General features: G+C 34.1%; 3 protein-coding genes across 3 annotated transcripts; 1 reads left to right on the top strand and 2 right to left on the bottom strand.

Annotated features, from left to right (window-relative positions):
• Positions 1-2860: 2860 nt before the first annotated feature.
• NPAP (nuclear poly(a) polymerase) lies at positions 2861-9000 on the top strand. The gene is given in 14 exon segments (XM_085756856.1): positions 2861-3128; positions 3222-3299; positions 3903-4010; positions 4796-4858; positions 4945-5106; positions 5752-5865; positions 5957-6019; positions 6116-6445; positions 6527-6691; positions 6845-7558; positions 7653-7853; positions 8567-8623; positions 8626-8650; positions 8653-9000. Coding segments are annotated over 14 exon segments (2274 nt in total). The 5' UTR covers positions 2861-2975; the 3' UTR covers positions 8694-9000.
• Positions 9001-10327: 1327 nt separating this feature from the next.
• LOC146942777 (kinase family with leucine-rich repeat domain-containing protein) lies at positions 10328-13920 on the bottom strand. The gene is made up of 2 exons (XM_085756855.1): positions 11108-13920; positions 10328-11031 (listed from the first exon to the last, which is right to left on the bottom strand). The coding sequence occupies exons 1-2, from the start codon at positions 13767-13769 to the stop codon at positions 10586-10588; spliced, it is 3108 nt and encodes a 1035-aa protein (XP_085612981.1). The 5' UTR covers positions 13770-13920; the 3' UTR covers positions 10328-10585.
• Positions 13921-15457: 1537 nt separating this feature from the next.
• LOC146942776 (amino acid permease 1-like) lies at positions 15458-25663 on the bottom strand. Its single transcript, XM_085756854.1, has 6 exons — positions 25561-25663; positions 25305-25419; positions 20257-20584; positions 19888-20105; positions 16827-17188; positions 15458-16070 (listed from the first exon to the last, which is right to left on the bottom strand). The coding sequence occupies exons 2-6, from the start codon at positions 25384-25386 to the stop codon at positions 15648-15650; spliced, it is 1413 nt and encodes a 470-aa protein (XP_085612980.1). The 5' UTR covers positions 25387-25419; positions 25561-25663; the 3' UTR covers positions 15458-15647.
• Positions 25664-26836: the final 1173 nt, after the last annotated feature.

The raw sequence follows: 26836 nt of genomic DNA, 5'->3' as shown, positions 1-26836 counted from the left end.
TAAGCTAAAAAATATGTCTTGTCAACCAAACTCTTGAACTTCAAATTTGTTTTTCAAGCACTCGGTATTCAAGCCCATACTGTTTCACAAATATTTTCATAATAGCAAACAGTTATAATAAATATTTTAAGAGCGTTCTAAAAAGTCGTAGACTAATTTGGTGATCTAGTCAAGTGTAATAGCAATCATATGTTTGATATCATGACGAGTATGTCATGATCTAGGTAATCTGCCCTAATTTTGCAAAAGTAACAAAGTATAGCTTATGAAAAATCATAGCGGGTTGTCGTGATTCAAACACACTCACCGTGATACAAAGCATATAATTATTATGTGTGGAAGTAGAGTCATTTGATCCAAAGACTAAACAAGCATATAGTTTGGTTCAATTTAGACTGCTTCAACAAAATAATATGATTCAATTAGATTATATGTGGTTCATATGAGACTGGTTCATTCTTGATGCGAGGGAGCTGATTCTTTCTCGATGACATTGACTCATAATGTGGATCTTTGAAACCTCAAAACTGCTTTAAAACATAACGAGACTCGACAATGACGCGAGGGAGAAGGCACAATATCCAGTGGATGTGTGCACCAAGGATCTTGTCGACGCTCGAGAAGAGCTGACTAAAGTCGAACACGAGACACCACGATCCCACTAACAAGGGAATTAGCACGTGCCACTCGCGAGGTTAGACAAGCAAAGACTAACCATTGTAGGCTGCATCGTTGGCTAATATGCTTTGTTATAAATACTTAGAGCATCCACAATGGTGGGTGCTTCGCCTATTTAGCACCGGAATTAATAAGCACCTTCATTGTGGAGAGAAAATGTTTGGTGCTTATAGAGAATGGTGGCTATATAAGCACCCTCTCTCTCTCTCTCTCTCTCTCTCTCTCTCTCTCTCTCTCTCTCTCTCTCTCTCATTTTCGTGGGCCATATGTAATAAATTGTATACAAATCAATAAACTTTGTTGAAATACAATCACATTAAGTTATTAATATGATCTGTTTATTAACTTTTTTTGAGGTACTGAGTTGGAGAGATTATATAATATCATTAAAAAATAAAAAAATAAATAGATGATGTGTACATGCATGGTCCACTTAAACATCCAAAATGGTGTACTGTGTTGCAGATAATCTTAGATCGTATTGTGATAAACTTTTTATTTTTATTATCTTTGACCTTTCCACATTTATCCTTTATTTAATGCATTTATTAGCGTATTTTCAAAGACCAAAAAACTTTCCTTAAAAAAAACCCAAAAACATGAAGAAAAAAAAAACTAAAACATAAAAAAATATCATATTTAACGCTCTATTGAAAAAGTTAGAGAATTCACAATCGAAGGGTTCCGTCTAGAGATGGGAATAGACCAGGCCGGCCTACGACCTAGCATATGACAGATCATGCCAGACTTTTTTCTTAAATAGATAAGGCCTAGACTTTTTTAGAAGCCTATTTAGCCTAAAAGGTCAGGCCATATGCTATTTAAAAAACTTTTTAGGTCTATTAGGCCGACCTATTTAAGTAAATGTGAATAATATTAATTTATTATTATATTATATTTTTTACTTTGAATTAAAATAAAAATTTGTTAACTTTTTCAGTAATTCAAGCTTGTTAGTATACATTAATTTTTTTTCATATTTAAATGTATTATTATAAACTACTGAAATATGATACAGTATATAGTGAAATTCTCTAAAGACTTATGTTGATTATCAAAAGAGAGTTTAATCTAATTGATATATTAGTTTGTTAGTCTATTTAAACTTTGATCACATTGCTTATTTAAAAACGTTCATATGAAAAGACTTTTAAACAGACTAACAAGTCGTATCAGGCTTTCACAAGGTCAGGCTGAAAAAGTAAGCCTATGACAGACCGCAGGCCAGGCTTAGGCCTTCAAAAAATTTGACAGCCCGGACTCAGGCCTTGCAAAGTCTAACTCGACCTACCCTATTTCCATCTCTAGTTCCGTCAACGTTTATCGCTTTAAGTAAATGGAGTCACATAAATTCAATCACGTAAATTCAGCCTACTTAGACTTAATCAAACTTCCATCAACAATACCAATTTTTTTTGTTTGTCAAGTAGAAGGGTTAGAATTAACTTTTTAAGATAAATAGGTGGGTATAGGGAGTTTGAATCTCGACCCCTATATATAACAATGCCTTGTTCTTGCTCAAAGACTAATGCTCACGGACCCCAGGCGTTGTTTTCTATTATAGAATGAAGTTAGATGGTATTGTTATTGTTTTCAGATATGACACCGTCTTTTTTTTTGGTGGTGTCTAGGGTTCGAACCCCGAACCTTGCATATACTTATGCACTGTCCCTATTAACCGAGTTAAACTCACGAGGACAAATATGATACCGTCTATCACATAGTAATCAATCAATACACCAACTAATAAACATAACTAATTCTTTAAAAAAAAATAACTAATAACTAATCTATTACATTTATAACACAACTTTCTGTTTTATTTTTTTGACTTACTACATTTATTTATCTCTCAATATCTGTTTATCTAACGTACATTTTTCTAATTCTCCATTGATATACATTTTTAAACTAATCTCTTACCTTAAAAAAATAATTTGAAAATTTTAGAAAAGTATTCACGGGAAGTGATTTGAAAGAAAGTTCTAGTTCTAGTTCTAGTTTTAGTTTAAAACAAGACAAAATTATTATTTATTTTTGTTTGTTTTCAATTAAAAGTAAAAAACAGAGACCAAAATAATGCAAGTGAGAGAGATAAAAAAAAAAAAAAAAAGGAAAAGGAAGAGACAGGTGTGATTGGTTGGAGTGGGATACAAAACAAAACCAGTTTGAGATTCACATTATTGAATTTATTGTTCCCAAACGCTCCCTTGACTTTCTCCTCCAAACCCCAATTCCCCAAAAACGCGTTTGGAATAATCCCATCTCCAAACTTGAACAATCAGCTTCCAACGATAATGGTGGTTTCCGACAGCCCTAACGGTGGCTCTACACCTCCGCTTCCCCCGCCGCCACAACAAGAACAAGCCAACAAAGATAGATTCACAAAACCTATCTCAATTGCTGGCCCCACCGAAGCTGATCTCAATCGTAACACTGAATTGGAGAAGGTTGGTTCATTCATTGTTTTTTTTCCATGCTTTCACATTGTTTCTATGTATAAAAAGTAATAAAAATTCGTTTTTTGTTGTTGTTTCTTTCAGTTTTTGGTTGATTCGGGGCTTTATGAGTGCAATGAAGAAGCTGCAAGTAGAGAAGAGGTTCTTCGCCGCCTTGATCAGGTCACTTATTTCTTAGATCTTATGCTGCTTTTCAACAATTAGTTAGTTAATTAATTAATTAATCAACTCACTAATTCATGTATCATCATCATCATTATTATTATTGTCGTTTTCTTGTTTTGGTAATGTAATCATTTTTCTCAAGTTCTATGCGTTTTGTTTTATGTTGTAAGTTGCTCCCCCTGTCCCACAATCAGTCTCACAAATTTTTGGGTTTCAAAATTAACACTAATTACTTTTACAGCTCCAGCATCTATTTAATAATTAATACTATCTGCACCACTCTTGAATTATTATATTCTACTTCGCATAATAATCTTTTTTTAACCCTTCAAAAAATATTTTTTTAATTTGTCTGAAATGAAATGTGACACATTGTCGAACGGGGTGGGGGTGGGTGTATCGAAGAACAATGTCAGGAACTTCGATAGATTAATGCTTGTTCAGGGTTCATTTTCTTCTTCAACCCCAACGCCAACGGTACTATAATGCGATGGGGATGGCACCTTTTTTTTTCTTCCTTGTTCGTGTAGTGGACTGAGGTGTTTCAATGCACTCTTCTAAATTAAAATTTTGTAGTGATAAGGTTAACCTGCAATGCAGATCGTGAAAAGCTGGGTGAAGCAGCTGACCCGCCAACGAGGCTACACAGATCAGATGATTGAGGATGCAAATGCCGTCATTTTCACTTTTGGCTCTTACCGACTAGGGGTGAGTCTGTTACCTTTTTCCTTGATCCTTCCAGTGCTTGCATATTGTGAAAAACTTCTGTGCATGTAACAGTTGTTAATTTCTCCTGATTATTTGGAGTCTGGAGGACTTCGACATATGTCTGCCTTTGATTTATTGTAGAAATTGACAGTGAAATGGGTTGAATATAATGGTAGGAACTTAAAGCAGGAGGATGTTCGAAATATTTGTAGAATTGTTGTTGTGAACGGCTAAGATTTGAGAATATACTTAAACGTTTATATATGGTTAATAATAATACCACCTCTCACGGGACACCTGATATATTTTTGGTTTATCCTGGTGAGTTTATTTCCAACAACCTTTATAAACTCTACAGACCTCTCAACATTATTTAATTCCCAGGGTCTGTAGAGTTTTGAAGCATGATTATGTCAGTTGTTTGTTTGTAACAATAATCATGTTTCAGTCACTGTCAACAAATGACTGGTAGGCGGCAACTTCCAATGAATATTACTTCCAATTTTATCATAAAATGTCTCGAACTTCCGTACTGCATGAAAGTAAACAACTTCCCTCCCCTCCTCCATTTTGGTTAGTGCATTCTTGTAGGCTTGCAGGAAAAAATGTTGTTCAGTTCTGAACAAATAGAAGCAGACAGTAAACGAGTCATAATATTCCTGTTCTATGAATTGCATAAAATGTTGTAATACTCCTGTTTTATGAAAATACCATTTTGTTTGTTTTGTAAGTGGTTGTTCTATAAGTGTTCGGATATTATTGCAATAATTTAAGCATATTTGCAGGTTCATGGACCTGGAGTGGACATAGACACTTTGTGCATCGGTCCTTCCTATGTAAATCGAGAGGTGATATACTGCAGCTGGTTTCTTTTCCTCCATTTAGTAAAATCCTCGGCATCAGTTATATTTTAGCTAGTGTATCTCTTTTGTAGCAAGACTTCTTCATCATTTTGCACAACATCCTTGCTGAAATGGAAGAAGTTACTGAACTTCAACCAGTACCTGATGCACATGTCCCAGTAATGAAATTCAAATTCCAAGGAATATCTATAGATTTGCTGTATGCAAGCATATCTATGTTGGTTGTGCCAGAAGTAAGTTTGGTTCTTATTCAGCAGGGCCTTTTACCTTTATATGTTCTGCTATATTTTATTAAAACATTTGTCTCTTGGGTGAAGAATTTAGGGCTTCTGTAGCACGAGTGCTTCTTCCTTTGTAAAGTTGAGTTTTCTTGGGGTGTATGGAATTGAATGTGACCATGTCTTCATTCTGTGTACTGAATCTTTATGTTATTTATATTTCTTTCCTGTTTTTGGCATGCTTGAATTGACTTTTGAATCTCTATCCCCTCGACACCCACTATACATGCTATATAGCATGTCTTCTAGGAATTATAGAGAATGTAGGAAGGTTTAGTTGTTTTATTGCTTGAGGTAATCCTATATTAGATTAGTGTGCCAACGTTCGCATAATACACATAAGTTTGGTAAATGCATGTTTTGAGGTTGATCTTAATTTATTTATGCAGTTTGTTAAGTTTGATGCATTATATTGGAAAAAGTTGTTAATCATGACCATATCTGTTACCGCTATGCCATCCATTTATGCCTTATTTTTCCTAGGAGAAAAACATGTTTCTTTGGTTTTTTCCTCATTTATTCATTTTAATCCCTTAAAATCTAGTTTCCCTTAAAACTTGACTTCACTTTAATATCGTTTTGAAATACACTTATCCACAGGACCTGGATATCTCAGACGGTTCCGTTCTGTATGATGTTGATGAACAAACTGTTCGAAGTCTTAATGGTTGCCGAGTGGCGGATCAAATTCTTAAACTTGTTCCAAATGTCGAGGTTAATATATGTTTTCATTGGTTTCATTGATATATTAGATTCAATTCAAAGTTTATTAATTTAGTATTCCATTAACCCTTCATAATGATAGCACTTTCGAACTACATTGAGATGTTTAAAGTTTTGGGCTAAAAGACGTGGTGTTTATTCAAATGTAAGAACTATACCTACAACCTTACTAATTTCTTTAGTAACCAATGGCATGAGCATTTATGTTTCCATCTTTGTTACCTCATTTCGATGTGTTTAGGTTACTGGATTCCTTGGAGGAGTAAATTGGGCTATTTTAGTTGCTCGAATTTGCCAGCTTTACCCTAATGCAATCCCTAGTATGTTGGTTTCTAGATTCTTTAGGGTCTATTCACAGTGGCGGTGGCCAAACCCTGTAATGCTATGCCCTATAGAAGAGAACGAACTGCATTTACCTATATGGGATCCTCGCAGAAACCATAGGGACAGGTATCACATTATGCCAATAATTACTCCTGCATACCCTTGCATGAATTCCAGCTACAATGTCTCGACAAGCACTCTTCGTGTTATGATGGAACAGTTCTGCTATGGCAACAAGATTTGTAACGTAAGCAGTTTATTATTCTTAAGCTTTTTTTTTTTTTTTAATTTTATGATAGTCTTATTTGATTAATACTTCTACTGTTAGGAAATTGAGCTTAACAAATCACAGTGGAGTGCACTTTTTCAGCCATATGTCTTTTTTGAGGCTTACAAAAACTATTTACAAGTAGACATCATTGCATTAGATGCTGATGATTTACTTTTGTGGAGAGGTTGGGTAGAATCCCGGCTAAGACAGCTAACCTTGAAGGTACAGTTTTGTATGAGGCTTTTCCTCATCTGAATTTAGTTCATGTCTCATGTCTGCGGTTTATTTGTTGAAGATGTCTGATCTGAACATTTTAACAAATTCTTTTGTTTTTGGCCGTATATTAATACATGCTTTTCAATTATCTATGAGCAGATAGAGCGAGATACAAGTGGGATGCTGCAGTGTCATCCTTATCCACATGAGTATGCAGACACGTCCAAGCCTTGTGCGCATTCTGCATTTTTCATGGGCTTGCAAAGAAAAGAGGGAGTAAGAGGTCAAGAGGGACAGCAGTTTGATATACGTGGAACAGTTGATGAGTTCAGACGAGAAATTATTATGTATGTATACTGGAAGCCGGGAATGGAAATTTATGTTTCTCATGTTCGTCGAAAGCAGCTCCCTGCATTTGTTTTTCCAGATGGTTACAAACGCACTCGAATGCCTAGGCATATAAACCATGCGGCTGAGAAAATGGGTGATGATACGACAAAGTGCAACTCTGGATCCAGCTCTTCTGAAAGGTCCATCAAGAGGAAGAAGAACCCTGAAATGATGGATGTTAAGCCAGATAAACCAGAGAAGCGGACATCTGTTAGCCCACAGAGGCTAGAGTGTGTTTCACCTGAAAGTTGTACTAGTAAATTGGGTGGTACTCCTCAAATGAGTATCGAGTGTATTGAAGGGGTTAGGCTAGATGGCTCAACAACGAATGATACCGACAGCAATTGTGAAATCAAGTCATCTGATGGACTCTCAGGAAGTGGTACAATTACTGACGTAGGTGACATGCAGATAAATGAAACAAGTTTTGTTGACTCCACTCATGATAGGCTGAAATCAAGGACTTTAGAAGTTCAGAATGAGGTAAGAAGCCTGCTGAATCAGCGGGAGAACCTTCCCTTTGGAAGTTGTTTGGTTCATGTGAAATTCCTTAATTAGAAGTTGGTGTCCATTTCAGAATGGAGTCAATGAGGACAAAGCTCGGGACATGACTTTTGTTTGCTTGGAAAGGGCAGAAACTATATCTACAAAAAGCTTGCCAAATTGGGAAGAGGGTGCTGTTAGAATTGATCAACAACTAGACAAAGCTTGTAATTTCACAAGGGCAGAATGTACGGATTATGCACCAATTGCCAGCACCCAGAACCTCAATTGCGAGGTGAGTTTCTTTATTTGAGGACTTTTAGATTAGGAACAGTTATGGATGGAAGTGAAAAATAAACTGGGAAGTCTGAGAGATAGTGAGAGTAAGGGAACTTTGCAGAGGGTGATGTTTTGTGGCTGATCCTGATCAGTTCTGAATAGAGAGAGTATTTCAAAATATGGTGGCTGAAGAAGTTGAAGGTTTTGAATTTTCTAATCTCTCTGTTTTCTCCGTGGTAAAGTTGATCTAATATTATAACAAAACTATTCTCACAAATTTGTTTTATTAACAGTTCACAAGAATACTATATTTCACGTTTTCAGAAGAAATAACTGATTTGATTATCCCCTCCCTTGTTATAACTTGTTAACACTTGACATATTATTAAATCAGAATATGGTCCGTTCCTTTTCTTTTCCTATCTTGTTGGGTCTTACTATGATCTTAGATTGTATATCTGGCCCTTTTGCTTCAAGATAATTTGGCTATCAATTTCCATGGCAATTGAATTTCATAATCAAGTTTCTGACCAGTGAATATGTGGTCGCAGGTCTTGCACCACTATACGTGCTATGTTTCCAGTAACTGTGCTTAACAACCTGACTTGTTTTGTGTATAGAGAGGCTCCGAGACCAGACCTTCCTTTTGTTTCATTTTTAAATTTTGTTTGATTACTTTGTCGGATTCCTAACTTTGCTCTTTCTAATTTCTATCTTGTGTATAGACAGATGTCAGACTCGGGAGTGTATAAGTTGAAGATGAGGCTAGGTCAGAATTTTTGCAGAAGCTTGTGAAAGGCATGCTATTCAACTTTTAAATTGTAAATACTGTTTTTCTTTGGTTTTGGCTTTGTAGGAGGATAATTTTGGAGTGCATCTCATGGAAGTTGCTGCAAAATCTTATGCTATACTGGGGCTGTTGCTTTGCTGAGGTACTGGGAATGGGCAAAGGCTATATTTAAAAAGTGAAGAGCTGATACAAACAATGGAGGCTAATCAGATTAAGGTTTTGGAGAGTTTTGGAATGGTCATTTGTGTACATTGATGAACAGCATGATGGAGATGCTTTAAAATGCGGTCACGCCCTATTGTATATAAAACATGGGCTCATTATATTCAGAGCTGTGAATCATCTCATAAAACTTAACATATTTGCGTACCCAGAGGTGGGAACTTTGTTGTTTGCTTGCGATGTGGATGTGGACCTGTGATTGATACATCCATCATGCTATGTAAATGTAATCATATATAGTCTTTTCAGCTAAGTGGTTAAGAGAAAATGTTAAAACAGATATTTTTGGCGGCATTGAATTTGGAAGTTTAGATGGTAGAAAAAATCAATCTGCAGCGATTTCGTTGGTCTTTACTTTTCTTTTTGAAAAGCAAAACATATTAATAGAATCTAAACCAAATACAAGACGTGCAAAAAATAGATAAAAGATATTTACGTTGCAAAACTACCAATAGTATAAATCAATACCATGACAACCAAAACCTCAAAGACACACAAAATTACTTGTTACCATTTGAAGCAGAGAACATTAAATGTGCAATTTGTTGTAAGCTACCCTGCAAAATTATGCAGGCTAAAAATCCAAACTAATAACACCTGGACTGGTCTTTTAATTTTTCTTCGGTGTTCTTGCATGTTTTTCTTATTTCTACTTTATCAATCCGATGCTTTATTTCGTTTCTAAAGATTACGCTGACTTGCTAATTGTGTTGCCTTAATAAAGCTGTAATGCGGAGAACCTGGATTATAAATTTAGATGTTAATTATATCCAAAACTTGAAGCATGACTTTCCTAGTAGATATCTTACCAGGTGCCATTTAGGATGGACCATTACATGTATTGGTTCATGATGGACAAATTTATGAGAACCATTGGATTAAGTACACTTTATGATCTTATGATGTACTCTCTCTACCATACAACATTTCCTTTCTTTTGCTCCCTCTCATCTCTTTCCAGCAACAATTTATCTTCTTCCACTCATGACTATGGCAGGAAGTGATTTTAATTTGTTTTATTATTTGTTTTTGAGGTGAAAGGAGATGATTCCACTACACTCATTAGCTAAACTTATGGTAACTTGCTTAGTTGTTTAATTTAATCTATGAATTCTGAATTTTCCACGTCTTGTTTCAATTTTACTAATTCTTTTCTTTTTTTAGTTAAAATTCTTTTTTTTAGGGAAGTTAAAATGCTTTTTAAACAATTTTTTTTTTCTTATGAACACGAGATAAAAGAGAGCAAAAAAAATTTGGGAAGATAAGTGCCTAAAAACACTTGAGAAGAAATATCCAACAACATTAGCGTAAAATTAAAAAGTAATCATTGCTGACATCCATCGTTTGCATCCATTATGTAAAATAAAAATAAAAAATCCACCCATCAAGTAACTAAACAATAATCCTTAAGAAAAAAAATAACCAAACAATAAAAACAACTCAAGAACGTTGGATTTTTTACTTCCGCTGATGATCAATTTGTTATTTTTTTTTTTTGCTGTCAAGATTGAATTTGTTATTTTAATTAATAAATAGATGAAAAAAATGGGAGGGAATAGTGTGCAGAAGGTGCATAGTATTACAATGATGATTAGATCTAAAGGTAAAAAATTGTTGTTCAACATGGACAACTTTTCCCATGAGTCCATTTTATGCGTAGCCATCTTACCATATTTTGAAGTTAAGTAGTTCTATCGTACCATCATTTTGAAATACTTTTTGCATAGAATACTATGTTACACACTATATAAGCAACTTTCTTCCTTTTCACTTCCAGTCCTACTATCCTTGTAACTGGAAATGTAAGTTGTATTGCCAAGAAGAGGAGTGATATCAACCTCAGTTGACATTCTTTTACGTGCAGAACTTGAAGAACAACACTGACGAAGAACTTGCAAAATCTCCTTTGTGGAAGGTCTAGTGGAGGGTAATGTGCTTGTGCACATGAGGCCTAATTTGAAGACCTTGGTCATCTCATCTGCATAACGTGTTTCTCTCATAACCTCATCAAATGCATCAGTGACACATTTCCCTTCATTACAATGCTGCCATGCCCAATCAACCAGACTGCATGCATTCTCACCTCCATAATTAGGCTCTCTTCCTGTCACTAGCTCCAGGAGCACAACTCCAAAGCTGTACACATCAACTTTCTCATCAATCCTGGTTGAATATGCATATTCTGCCATACAAGTGAAGCCTATAATCAGTTAAGTTCAATATGGATATGAAAAACTTTTGTATTTAGCATCACTTACCTGGTGGAATATAGCCGAAAGATCCTGCAAGAACAGATGCGGTGTATGGTTCCCCATTCTTCACCAACAACTTGGCGAGCCCAAAATCTGCTATACACGCCTTGAACTCAGAGTCAAGCAGTATATTGCTAGACTTGACATCTCTGTGAACGATTGGCATTGAACATTCATGGTGCATGTAACACAGGCCTTGTGCAGCACCAATGGCAATGTTCAATCTCGTTGGCCAACTCAACACCAGTTGATTCTCGGTGGGTGAACTCAACCCAGAAACTGATGTTTTCTTCTTCTTTCTATGCAGCCACTTATCCAGGCTAAGATTTTCCATGTATTCATAAACAAGAAGTTTGGAGCTTTCACTTGAATAACAACACAAAAGCTTCACTATATTGGAATGCCTAATATTGCCCAAGATTTCAACCTCAGCCATAAATTCTTTATCCAGTTTGTCATCCACATCTTTGACATTCCAAATCTTCTTTACTGCAATGTACTCACCGGGACGAGTTGAAGCTATCCGATAAACTTTCCCGAACCCTCCACTTCCTATGAGGTTATTCTCTGTCAAACTTGAGAATATATTTATTTCTGTGAGATCAAGCCTCTGGAATGAGGTAAGCCTCCATGTTGAAAGCTTACGCCCGACAGGCTTTTTGCCGCAGTGCTTTTTCAAAGTGCAGAAGGCCAAAGAAGCTGCGCCCAACAACGCAATGACTGCAACAGCAAGAATCACAACAAGGACTTTCGTTTTCAAAGATGAATTGCTCCTAGTGCGTGGTGTGGTTTTTGTCAAGCAGCTTGAAAGGTTGGGATTTTCATTATGAGCACATAGTTGAGGATTGTTCAAGAAACTATTTTCATATGCAAGGTTGTCAAAATCATCAGGGATGTTCCCTGTTAGCTTGTTGGAGGACAAGTTGAGAAAAATAAACTTCAATTTCACTAGCTGAGCTGGGATTTCACCAGTTATGTTATTTTCAGACAAATCCAAGTAAACAAGGTTAGGAAGAGAAGACATGGCAATGGGTATTTGACCTGAAATTTTGTTTCTGGAGATTGTTAGAGTATTCAACGATTGCCACGATATTATCTCCGATGGAAGTGTTCCAGAGAGTTGATTACCATCAAGCATGAGAGTAGTGAGCTGTGTTAAACCCGTTAATTCCCTTGGTAACTCACCAGAGAACGTGTTGTTTCTTGCATCAAAAACTACCAAATTTAAAGCAGAAGAAACTCCAACAGATATCTGACCTGAAAAGTTGTTGTTTCTAATCTCAAGTCTTGACATGTTCCATGATAATTTACTTGGAATTTTGCCAGAAAACAAGTTATCACTTAACATCAAGGTTGATAATTTTGTCAAATTCCACAAACTCAAAGGAACTTCCCCTGAAAACCTGTTCTTGTAAAGTTGAATAGTGGTAACAGAACCACAATTCTCAAACGAATTTGGCAAGTTTCCACTGAGATTATTTGAAAAAGCAATCACACCCAACAAAGCACCACCATTACATAAATGTTCTGGCAACCCACCAACTAGTTGATTTTCAGAAACTTCAAAAGCCACAAGCTTTGAATACCTTCCTAATTCTGAAGGCAAGGTTCCATTCAGCTTATTATCAAAAACCCTAAAATTCCTCAAATTTGGAATTAGCCCTAAACTACTAGGAATCTCACCAGATAACTGATTTGAATACAAGTGCAGAAACATCAAATTCTGCAACTTACCAAATTCTTCTGGTATAGCACCAGTTAAATTGTTCATTGCCAAATCTATATGCGTCAAATTCAAAGCCTGAACCGAATTAGGTATCACACCAAATAACCTATTACGGAAAAGGAACAAAGAATTCAAATTCTTCAGCAATAACAATTTTCTAGGTATGTTTCCTGTTAAATTGTTCGTTGATAAATCCAACTGCTCGAGATTGGTGAGATTCTCGAAACTTTCTGGAATGTTTCCAATCAAGTTACACTGTGAAATCCACATGAATATCAAGCTCTTCAAATTTCCAAATTCAATCGGAATCGCCATTGGTTTGAGCTTATAGTTATAAGCTAAACCGAGAATTTCGAGATTGGATAAGTCTCCAATTTCCTTCGGGAATGTTCCGTTGAAATTGTTTTGAAAGAGGTGAAGTGTTTGAAGATTTTGAAGTTTTCCGATCGCCGCCGGGATATCGCCGGTGAAGCTGTTACCGGCGAGGTTGAAGTAAGTGAGTGATTTGAGTTTGCTGATGTCATTTGGGATTTGACCAGCGAAGTAGTTTTGGGAGAGATCGAGGTACCGGAGATTGGAGCAGTTTTGCAGCCACGTCGGAAACTCGCCGGCAATGGAATTATTGGAGAGATCAAGCTTGGTGAGGTTTTTGAGGTTGCAGATTATGGAAGGGAGTTTCTGTGTGGTGATGTTTTTGTTTAAGAGGAGAAGCTCCGTCACGGTGCCACCGGTGCAATTGATCTCCGGCCAATCGCACGGCGAAGATAGCGACGGTTTCCATGATTCAAGCGACGGTGGATTATTCAGTTGACGTTTAAGATTGAGGAGGAGTGTTTGTTCGGTGGTTGTGGATTGTGAAATTACTTTGGAGGGTATTATGAAGGTTAGAAGGAAGAAGAAAGAAAATGGAAATTTTGAAATGGATAGGGGTAGTTTAGACATTTTGAAGAAACGGTTTCGATATTTGCCGGGAAATGATGGTTAAAGTTGTTGTTGCGTAAATTCAAACATGGCTGCTGGTTTGGTTTCACTTCTCTAATGTGGGGTAGTAGACTATATGTGAGTGTGTTTGTTGTTTGTTTTAGTTCTATCTAACACGTTTTGTGAATTTAGTTAGTTTATATATTGATATAACCGTAGGGAAGAAAATACTAGTATAGCATTAGAAAAAGAAACTAACCATAGACTTCAACTGCACGAGAGTGACACTGATTAAATTCATTAAACTAAAGAGTTTTGTTCAAACACGAGTTTTATGGCATGATTATTCTGTGATGGCCAATTCGTCATTGGTGGAAGTTTCCACTTGATTACTTGGGTTGGTTTATATTACACATTATATGTGTCATGTGTCATCCCATTATTACTTCTCCTTCATTATTTTAATTTTTTCACTAATCATCCTAATTAGAATCTTTAATCCACCAAATAGACTAGACGCTCAAAGATTTCGTTATGAGACTAACTTTTAAGTTGGTAGTGTAACATAATTTTTTTTTGTTATCCACCAAATGAACAACTCTAAGAATCAAACTCAAATTCTTTTTATGAGAGAGAGTCATGTTTTCAACTCTTTCAACGTCATATTGACTCATTCTTGTACTTTTTATAGAAAGAAAAGTTTGTACTAAGTTATATCTCATATCTCATCTATGCTTGAAACCTATATTACCACCGAATCTTCACTTACCGTGTGATTAAAAAAAATTGATTTTTAAGTCTTGAAAAAAATACATGTTACTATTGGTTTAGCCTATTATGTCAAAAAGGTTTTGACATACCTATTTTAAGACAGACTAACTTGGAAAAACACTACTCCAGTTCTAAGCATAGTCTAAAACCTCCCCAAGCTTAGAATGTATAGTCAACATTAGTAACATAATGATGAAGCATGCTATTTTAAAGTATAAAAAAATATTTAACCAAACATAATGGGGCTGTTTAGAAACACGAGTTGATGTGTGGTTTCTTAACACTACAGTAGTGTAGTTCATGAACTGTGATCAAAACAAATTGCTGCCCTTAAATCTTGTGGGCTTCTTGATTTTTTAAATACTCAATTTTGTAAATTATTTTCAATTGATTTATTGTAACTTTTTGAAACATTTGAAATTATTTCACTCTGTCCACTTTTACCCCAAAACCATTTCACGAGTTGCCCCGGTAGTCAATTATCACGTAGCACTCATGAACCAACTGGCATCAGTGGCAATGTAAATGTCAAATATAGTGGTTAGGAAAGTTTCCATTTATCTATTTATTCCAAGTTTGGCTGTTTTCATGTGTTGTTCGATTAGTCAAAATTTCAAAAGCCTTAATTCATCATTTAACTAGAAGGGTCTCTCTTTAGTATTCAATTTTCCACAGACAAACACACTCAGTTTTAAAGCAGTCAAATACTCGTGTTTGTTGTCCTCGCAGCTTGTGCAGACAGTGATACACATTTCTGTACTGTTAGAGAAGCAAACATTTACATGCTGGGAACAATCTCAACCATTATTTTGAAATTGGATGACTTAAATTTTACAATAACAAAATCACTTTTAAACAACCTCGACGGTTATTTTGAGATCTGACAGCCGAGATTGAAAATTGCGTGACACGGTTATTTTTATCATGTTGTAACTTAATCTTTTAGCTGCAGCAGAATTTTTTTTCCCTTCGTTTATTTCATTAAGCAGTCTAAAATCTATATCGTCAAACTCAGACACAGACAGTAACCATACTAAATGGTTTACAAAGTTGTATAATTATATAGTATTATATGATAGGCGATCCTAATCCATATAATACATTAATTAAACCAAGAAAGCACGCTCACTATGCCTTATACATAAAGGGTTTATATTTGCCAATAGCTTGACTCAACCCATGAATAGCTCCAATTGCTGCAGCCAATGACACAAGTAAACAGAAAAGGCTCAATGTTTGAAGCCCAAACCAACGAATTGTTCCTTTTCTGATCTTTTGTCTCACAATGTACATCTCCACTGGAAAATACACCACTGAAGGCCAAAACCCAAGGGCACCAAGAAGGGCAATCATGTCATTGAAAAAGGGCATTGCCATGGCTAGAACAGTTACCACCACAATAAATGTAGTCCTCCAAACTAACCTAAAGAGATTGATGGTGTATTTTATTTGGCCAATGTTCATAGGAATTTCCCTTGTTATGAAACTTGAGTCTGGCCACTTTTGGGCAGCCAATATTTCAACTATACGAAATAAAGGTTGGACTATTACCTGTCCATAAATCATTTAGGATCAGTGTCCATTATTACAGGGTAAAATGAAGAGAAGAAACGAATACAATAATTAGTCAAAGAAATATTTTAAAAATGTATTAGATGTCAAACTAGTGAGACTACCAAATGATGGTTCCATTGGTTTGGTTGAACCACGATTGAACTTTGACTAATAAAAATATAAGTATTAAAAATACATTTTCTTACAAAAAAGTGACAGGAAACAAAAAGAATCGGTTGAACCAACCGTGATTCGATTGAGATAGACTAAAAAGTGAGCGTGGTTGAACTAATTGATCAATTCTCATTTCAATCGGTTGAACCGACTAGTTCAATCTTGTACCGAAAACATCGAGTCAAAGTAAAACCCAAAATTCACTTCAAAGGTTAAATATGATTGTAAGCAAATTAAACAGTGAATCAAATTCAAAAAGCCAACACAATCTAACCTATCTAACATTTTTGGATATATTGTTAAAACACTATTTTCATTGTTTCTAAAAACATATTCTTGCCTTTCCAACATATTTTCTTTATCATAATTGTTTAAGCCTTTCATCTTGTTGTTAATAATTTAAAATGAACACAAACTTTATAAAATAAAAACTAAAAATGTTTTTAGACCGTTTCTCATACTAATCTTGAAAACATGAAAAAGTGACATATTTGAAAAAATTTAAATAGAATTTGGGCAGATATATATGATGATGAATTTAAAGACAATTTTATAATGTGTTGATGTTAACCAACAAACCTGAAATGCTCCTAGAAGGTGAACAATTATGAAGACATTGGCCAATTCCAATAGCCAGAAGGGCTTGTGAAAGCCAGAGCTCATGAGTATATTACCAGGAGTGTTTGAGCCAAATGCAGCATATCCAGCACATGCATTCAACATGAAGAAAATTGTCATAGTGAATATACCAATCATGTTTGCCCTCTTCATCACTTTATTTTCTGGAGGTGATGATTTCAAACTATCTTGTATATCTACTGCAATCTGAGTGTAGGCACTGGCAAGTGCAATGTCTCCAATTGCAACAAGGATATTCCATGCTATATCTGTTGAACTACGCCCCTTGTTGCTTCCCGAAAATGATGTGCTCTTTACATTCCCTGTTCCAAACCAAATTAATAAGTCCTCATAATTGTTAGCTTCATCACAACAAAAGGCTTTAGCCACTGAATGTTATCCTTTGTGTTATTTTCATTGACCAATTTACATCAAAATTAGACATAATTTAGATGATTAACAAATTTCAAATATATGATATTGGAGATGTGCTAACAATACTCACTCTAAGATTATCTTTCCGACACCCGATTTGTTATTGAGTAATAAAATTCATGTGGACCAACCGTTTTTTAAAATAGGTCACACATAAAGTAGAAAAACTTACATTAGTTTTGTAAAATAAGAGAATGAATATTAAAAAGGAAAATGTTATATGATGCAACAAAATTACGCACGAAATTAGACGAATGTTAATAAAAGAATCCCTTCATAAATTTTCTTTGGTTTGTGTCAATCACCGCCTCACTCACCGTTGAGACAACCCAGAGTCTGGAACTTTTATTTTAGTTTGTGTGTGTTATCCTAAATCCTTACTGTCCCTACCTCCACCAATACCACAAGTCACAACAACCCATTATTCCAATCATCAATGTCTTATTTTAAATCAAATATGTTTTTTTAGTCTTTTAAAAAAAAACAATTTTAATCTTTAAAAAAATTTCCATCTTCACTTGTGGGCCTTCGATTGTAATTTATATTTGTTGAAAAACAGGGCCGGCCCAACGTGTCAAGAGGCCTAAAACAAATTTTATAAAGAGGCCTTTTGGAATTAAAAAAAATAACACATTGCTTATTAAAAAAGTTAAATAACACAATACTTATTAAAAGCATAATAAACAAGTTTTGTTAACTCCAAGATTTTAACTTAGGACCAAAAGGATTTGAAGCCTTAAAATTGATCAACTAAGTTAGATAAAGATTGATTATTGTATGTCATATAATATATTTATAGCTACCTTGACTTATTTCGAGGCCTTTTTTTAACCCAAAATCTTGAGGTCTAAAGCCCTTGCTTGGGTGGCTTGGCCCTTAGGCCTGCCCTGTTGAAAAATTCTAATTTCTTTTGGGAGAAATTTTTACAAAATCTTGAGGTCTAAAGCCCTTGCTTGGGTGGCCTGGCCCTTAGGCCTGCCCTGTTGAAAAATTCTAATTTCTTTTGGGAGAAATTTTTACAACATTCCACACAATTTTATTATAAAATACAAATGCTACACATAAATTGACTTAAAATAGGGACCAAAAGTGATGATCGAAAATTTTATAGAGATTAAAAGTTGAAGAATTTTTTAATTATATATAATTAGTTGGATGCCCTAATATCTGTCAATGAATTATTATTTTCTATTTGTTAGTGATGTTAAGTAGGTGTTAGTGATGTTGTGTGGCTTTTTATGTCTTGTATTAAAAACATGACAAAAATCCGAAAATTCATGAAACACTTCTTTATTAGACCATTCATCCAATTTCGTGCGTTAATTTATCGCACCAAATAGCATTGCTCTATTAAAAATAGAATGTTAGAGTGAATATTGTTAGTACTTACTACTCATGTGGTTAATTACTTTCAATAAATGATTAATGAATACAACAAGGTGTCACAATTCTTGAATCATCCACAAAACACAATTAATCACGATTTTAAACTCTGAAGTGTTAACCACTACCTTCAATGTTCAAATATACATGATATTCATTAACTACAATCTAAGTTTAAATATACACTTGAAAATCGTCGTTAATATCGTTTAAAATTGTAGCTAATTGCATTGAATGAAGGGTTAATGAGTTGTGACACCTTATATTCATTAATTGTTTACTAAATGTAATTAAACACATCTTTGAACTCTGTTGGTCAACTAAATTATTGTCGAATTTTAATATTAAATTCTGCGTTAAAATATCATTTATCATCCTTTAATACCATGCTATGAATATTCTATATCATGAACCTCTAGAAAGTATACTTTAAGGTATTTTTTAAAAAAGAATAGGAGTTTGTAGCAATATACGGGTGTGTGTAAAGCATCCTCTAATTACCCCCGGTGATCATTGTGTACGCAAGAAACAAATTACATGCATATGCCCAACGCATATTGTATAAATCATATGAGAATTTCTTAATTTCTACTTTCTAGTGCGCCCTCCATTTTTCTTATTTTATCCCCGTTCGGATTATATAATCTTAAATATTGTAGAAAACTCGAATTATTTAATCTGAATCCCCAAAAAATTCATAAAACACCTTCAAATTACCCTGATTCCTACATTTCTTGTTTCAAAACAATTTGGAAAACATAATTCGAAAAAAATATGAATAGTTCGGACTATATAATCTGAAATATGTCAACATATGAAATACAAGTGCTCTTAGAAACTGATCTGGTGAGAAACCAGGGTAATTTGAAGATGGAAAAAGTGGAGCTCACGCGAGAAGCAAGGAGAGTGTGGAAAAAGAAATTCTCAACTCAAATTAGCAATAAGCTCTACTAATATAAAGTTGTCTAGTAAACTAAACTTGAGTAGTGATTGAAACATTAACATCAATTTATGTGAGACTCGTTTTTTAAATGGTATAACTCATGTAATTTTTAATAAAAAAAATGAGTATCAAAAATAAAATATTAAAGTGAATGTTTGTGTTGAGTGGTATCTCAATTTTTGCTTTATTTTATATATAACTCAAAGATAGATTTATCACGAAAAGAACTCAAAGAAGAGAGAGAGAGAGAGATTAACTAACCTTGGATAACGGTTGCAAGTGAAAGTCCAACACCGATGGATGCGTACCCGAAAGCCATGGAAGCTGCTATGATTGATAGCACAGATAACTTGTGAAAATTGGGGATTTGAGAAAGTATTATTTCAATGATTCCAATACCAATCATGTATGGATTATTAGAAAAACGGCATGGAGATTCAAACCCATTCTTCCGGAAGCAATTGTTTTTAAGTATCGTCCTGAAATATACATGCAATTAACATCATTAATACATCACATGATTAACTGAAATGATTTTTTTTTTTTTTTTTACACTACAATTATTACAGGATATAAAATTTTAATAATTTATGCTTTCTTTTATTTGATGAAACATAAAAGAAAACTTACACTATACTTGTAGATGTTGTTATGATGAAGCCAATAGTAAAGCCAGCAAGGTTGCCATATTGGACCAATCCACAAAAAACGTGTTGTTTTCCACCTAAGTGAGTTTTGACAGCTTCCATGTAAGTGGTGTTTCTTTTGCCAGTAACAGGATCAGGTGATCTATAACAATCAGCAAGAAGATTTGAAGTGTAGAGTGTAACACCAGCAAAGATGAAAATGCAGGATATTCCAAGACCCCAACCCATTTGGGACATAGCCCATGGCAAGGAGAGCACTCCAGTCCCAATAACTGCGTTTATGATATGTGCACTCGCAGTCCATACTGTTCCTGCAATTCTCGTTCAAAACAACACCATTATCAAATTAATTTTATTAATTATTGATGCATTCACCGTGATTATAAACACCAAAGAAGAATATATTGAATTAAGAGTAAATATAAATAAATATTGGACACTCTTAAGTTTGAAATATTAAGACATTTTGGTCCATAGCTAATAGGAAGGACTAAAATGTTTAAATTTTGTAATTTAAAGGATCAAAATATCTAATATTTGTAAGTAAAGTTATCAAAATGACAAGAAAAAAAGGAGACAAATCGTTTAATGTTTATAATTTAATGGACCAAAAAGAATTTAAGAGATAAAAAATATAATTCAGACTATTTTATATATAGTTATTAAGTTATTTGAAAAAAAATATATTAGTATATACTTTAACCTTTTTTTTACATGAATATATATACTTTAACTTTTAAAATTGCATGACATAAAATTGCCTCTTCCTAAAAAGCTCGCACCTCTTTCGTCAAAAGCTTCTTTCTTACTTCCGCGTCGTCATTTCAAACTTCAACCCTCCCCCCAAATCCAAACCCAAACTACCAAGATGTAGTCATGACTGAGAGGTGGTGTGCTCGACCCTTTTGGCCGCACCACCAGGGGACTCTCGTCCCTTCCACCATAGTTGGCACCCTCTTACCTTTCCTCTATCGGTGGCTACTATTTCATTTTAGATCTCCACCAATCGTCGATCTGTTGTGAAACAAACTCCTCTTTTCCAGATCCGACTTTGGGTCCGCAAAGGGGTGGTTGACTCGTTTTGGGTCTCCTTCAGTTTTGCTCTAGCAAGACTAATGGGAGTTCATGCGCATCGATAGATGGTGGTGGTTTGTGGTCGGGAGGTGGTTTGTTTTTGGATTGCGTTGGTGTTAGGCTCCTTCTTGTGGTTTTTGTTGCTCGTCGATTGTGTTTGTTTCGTCAGTTGTCGGTTGTTCGTTGATGGGCATTTATGTCTTGTTCGTCAGTAGTTTTTCACCGTTCGGTAGACTCATATCCGTTCTTTCGGGTTTGAGTGGGTGTTTTCCGTTGTCGTTTCAATTCTCTTTGTGTGTTTTGTTTTGTTTGATAGTCGTCGGATGTTTGTTTATGCTTGTTTTGTGGGTCTTCGACGACTATTATGTTGTTCGATACAAGATTGAGTTATTTAAACTTACTCATTTTATAGTGGTTGCGTGTTTGTGACTCAAAAACCCAAAAGGGTCTGGTTCTATTAACCCGAAAGGGTTTGATTTTTAAGACTCATCCCTCGATCTGAGTTCTTACGCGTCTATATGAAACCGGTTGCATTTGGTGGCTTACTTCTTTGACTTTATGATGTTTCTAAATATGTTGAGATTTGCAGGTTTCAAGTCGTCTTGTTTGCCCACACGCCGGTACTTCGTGCTTGAAAGAGCTTTTCGCTTGCTGATTTGTTCAAGGAGCTGTTAGCACTTGGATCTTGATATCATGCTGACAATCGATCCATTCGCTGAAATTAAACCATAACTGTTTGTACTTGCTAAGAGTACAATAATAGGAATCTAGGGTTTAGACTGTTTATGAGATGCCTTGAGAGTGTTCCCAAGGGTGGTATTTATAACTTCCTTGTGGGCTTGTTTTAGCGTGACTTCAACCCCAACGAAGCTGGGCTTTTGGTCTTTTAGGCAGTTTCTAGAGGATTCTAGAAGCTAAGAAAGGCAGCGCCCTAGAGAGGGCACGCCTAGGCCTCAGGAGCCCTTCTGAAGGGCGTTTGAGCCTTTCTATAGGGCTTTTTAGCCTTTAGGAATATTATGACGGTCTATAGTCCCCCAAGCACGAGTCTTGGAACAAGGCGAAGTGTTGAATCCTTTCTAGAAGGCTTTTAAGCCTTTAGGAATATTATGACGGTCCACTGTTCTTCGCAATGTTCATCGCAATGTTCACTTTTCATATTTTTGTATCTTGGTTTTGTGCATGTACGCGAGTTCATTGGATTGCATCCGTAATTAGTGAATTCTTGTTAGGATATATTAGAGTTGATCACTATGTCTGATTTATATTGTTGTATCACCGTTTGCGTTGTACAGTTTAATGTCCCTCGTTCTTGTATCTCTTTCTTTTATTTATTTTAATTTTTCTTTTGACTACAAAAAAATATATACTTTAACTTTAATTTTTTTTTTTGACAAAATATACTTTTAACTTTAACTATTTCTTTAATTGAAGTAAAAAAAAAAACTTTAATTATTTCTTTAAAAAAAAAAATTAACACCCAAAACTTCTTTTTTCGCTGGGAAGCAAAGCACACAGAATTCATTTATGTGGTGATTCTGGGCCCGTTTGTTTCAGATTTTTTCCAAAAAAAATCTATTTTTTCCCTTAAAAAAATCACTTTTTTCATTTTTAAGTGTTTGTTTAGGATTTTTAGAAAAATCATTTTATCAAAAAAATCTATTTTGACCCTAAAATGAAAAGCTATTAGGATTAGCTTTTCTCAAAATCTATTTTTTTCAACAACAAGGAGATAACACATGTGCATGTTAGAACTCATTTTTTTAAAAAAATGGATTTTTATGGATAGTAGACAAACACAAATAACTTCAGATTTTTTTTTAAAATCTCTAAAAAAAAAATCTCTAGATTCTTTTGACACAAAATCTTTTTTTTTTTAAAGTTGAAACAAACGCACCCTCTATTCTACCGAGAATTATATATAAGTAGACACATAATTAATATTTTTTTTATGAAGGACATATAATTAATCATTTGAAGCACAACGATTTATCCAAAAAAAAAAGAATTATTTTTCATAGATCTAATTTACATTTATATTTTTCATAGGTCAAAGATCTTTGTTAATTGTTTGACTTATAAATTATGTGATGTGATTCGAACTATAACAAATTGAATTGTTTTATTTGCATACTTCAATCAAGTCGAGTTTAAACTTAAAGAAAATGTTGATATCAAACTCGGGTCAAGTTGAGCTGAAACAAGCTCGACACAAACCGACTCATTTGCAATCCCATATAAATCCATATATACACTTGCTATCAAAAGATTAATAATTGATATTATTAATAAAATAATAACTATTTATTTATAAAATATATTTTTAATCTAAATTATCATTGTTTTTATGTTAGTTTTAAACAACTAATTATAATAATTTATACAAAAATAGAATACAAACGAATAATAAGATGTGTTATTAGTCTTTCATGAATGAGAACTAATCTATAAAATAGTTCAGTGATCATCGGTGGCGGAGCCAGAAATTTTGCAGAGCCTGGGCAAAATATTTTCAAAATATATATTAAACAGTTTTAGGATATTAGCAAAATTGTGAATTGGTGCAGTGGTTTGTTTTGTTGAAATTAATGTGGACGAAGAAATTAATGTGGACAACCGCGGTTCGAGTCCTTTACGGAACCTTTTTTTTTAATAAAAATATTTTTTTTAATACAATAGAAAATAAAAAAGGAGGGTTCCCACGGAGCAGGGGAGTTTGGGATCGTGCCTATCCATTGCAACACCATGTGATATATGATAAATTATGGATAACATGATAGTTATAGGCAAGTTGAGGACTGCAGTGGCACCTATGGGTCTCCTACGAGATCCGGGACTGAGTCCGGGCGTGTGCCCAGGCTAGCTGGGTGGTAAAACCGCCCCTGGTGATCATGTATCAAAATTTTAAATCACGACAGTTGTAGGTTGGGAAAAGTAGTTAATGACTAGATTATGTAAAAGAACATAAAAAAATTAGTTATGTACTCCCTCCGTTTCAAAATGAGTGTCGTTTTAGGTGTTTACACACATATTAAGAAATACAATGATTAAAAGAAAGAGAATGTTTATTTTACCAAATTATCCTTATTAACTATTGGTTAGTTTTAAAAGTAATACTTTGGAAGTAGTGTGAAGAGTATTAATTGGAGGGTACAATTGAAAAGAAAAAGTTATTATTGCATTGGAAACTGAAAGTGACATTCATTTTGAAACAATTTTTTTTGGCTAAAGCGACACTCATTTTAAAACGGAGGGAGTAAAAGAACATAAAAAAATGAGTCTAGTGATTGCCTTTTGATTGTCTTTAGATACTTATTAGTTTAGGGATTGCCCTTTTGATTGTCTTTAGATATTACTACCTATTAGTTTAGTGATTGCCCTTTTGATATTTAACGTACTAGTTTGTGGAGTAAATGACAGTATAGTGATCAAAAGGGTAAATTCATGAAGCACAAAAATTAAAAATAATGCAAGAAACGTTCGATGAATCATAAGGGCAAATTCATGAATTGGTAGTTTTATTAATTTTCATTTTTAAACTCAAATTGTCATTGTAATTACATTTCATATAGTTTACAAACACAAAGCTTAATCAGATCTTAAGTTAGAACTTAAGTCCAGACATAAACCAACACTAAAACTCAAAAAGAATTTATTGCTTGCTTAGGTCCTACAGTATCTCATGAATTAATTTTCACAATTATACATGATGAATATTCGATTTGTATATAGATATTTCCTTCTCCATAACAAAATATAAGCAAAAATGTATATATATTTCGTCTAAACGTGGACCAAATACATACTTTGGACGGAGTATAGAGATAAAAAAAAGTGCATGATTTACGGGTTGTTAAAAACCAAATAACAAGGAGATTGTAAAAACCAAGCATGAGAAATGCATGGAGAAAATATAGAGAAATTACTAAATTAGAATTAGAATAGAAAGAGAAATGATACCAGTTCTTTTGGTTCTCCCATCATCATCAAGAAGAGCACTTGGAGTTGTAACACCGGATTCCACTTCTATGATTTCCTTCATTTCTCAGAAACAAAATAAAGGTTTGAAGCCTCTCTGAAATTTTATGAAGAAGAAAATGAATAACAAACAAGGTTTATAAAGGTATAGCAATGTAATGTGAATCAATTAATTATTTGTGATGAAGATGAACACAATGCACTGATAGTGTGACAAAGAAGTCAAAATAAATGTTACCTTGTGGGAAGCGATGACGCGTAGGTCGTTCACTCTCTCGGGAGAATGAGTAAATCACATTGACGTTGCACACTTCTCTTATTTATTATTCTAGTCTTCCTTTGTTTCATTCAGGTGGGGTTCAATAAAATTAAATTGTATTTTTTGTTTCTAGTAGGAGTATATTTGAATAGTTTAATATTTTTTTCAATTTTATCTACATTTTATTTATTTATATTCAGATAAACGTTCCCTTATAACTGTTTTATATCGACATTTTCTTTTAAATAAGATATTTATTTTGATTGTTTTAGGAGTTTGAGTATTCAACAAGTCAAAATAAATAAATAGAAATTATAAGTGAAGTTGAAAATAATTATGTTATACCATTTAAAATATATGAGCAAAAAACTAATAATATTTGGTCAAACCCCATAAAATTGACTAACAATACAATGGTCCAAGTAAAACTGAATTCAAATTCTTTAAACAAAGTCTTGAATTTAAACCTTGTGGATAGGAAAAAAAAACTTGGTACGAAAGGGTAACCTCACTAGAGATGATATTTTAGAACCTACGAAGATTAATTATCGACAAAGTTGAAGAATACTTCGCATCAATAATATAATTAAAGAAAACCTCAATATAATTTACACGTGAATTAAATTCAAAGCGTGTTAACCGTTCAATGCAATTTTTTTTTTTTGTATATACAAAATTTAGACTACAAGAGTGAGAAATACACTTGTTCTCAATATGTGAAATCTCTCTTTTATTTGTCATGAGTTAGACAAATGGCTCATAGTGATGTTGGTTATGCCACATGTTTTTCACACCTTATCCAAGGTATATATTTCTTTTAGGGCGAAAGGTCAAAGGGAAAACGTCTAGCTTTGATTTGACATTCAATTATTTAAGATATAAAAAAGTGGTAGAATATTTTCTGACTCGTTAAGAGTCAATATTGAAAATAGTTTATGACTAAGATAAAGGGTGATCACCGTCTATTTTATGAGTGGTGTATTGATCTTATGAATTGTCTTCCTTTTGATTGTCGGAGGTTAAATTGAATACCTCTTGCACTATTTGTTTTGTTTGGAATGTTGTTTTAAACAAAAAAGAAAGATTAGAGAAGAACTACCCTCATGTCAAGTTAAAGAGAACCACCAACCTTATTGATAATTTACAATGTAATTTACGAATAACCTATCAATTGGGGAATTTCAAACTTTGACTTTTGGGATCTACCAACTATTATATAAAGAACATCATAAACCACACAAATAATACTTGTTTG

The sequence above is a fragment of the Medicago sativa genome, chromosome 3 (assembly GCF_051527215.1).
Source record: "Medicago sativa cultivar Bolivia chromosome 3, Bolivia_mono, whole genome shotgun sequence".
NCBI classification, from domain to species: domain Eukaryota; kingdom Viridiplantae; phylum Streptophyta; class Magnoliopsida; order Fabales; family Fabaceae; genus Medicago; species Medicago sativa.
Note: the sequence above shows the minus strand (reverse complement) of the source record. Positions and strands in the feature narration are given on the sequence as shown.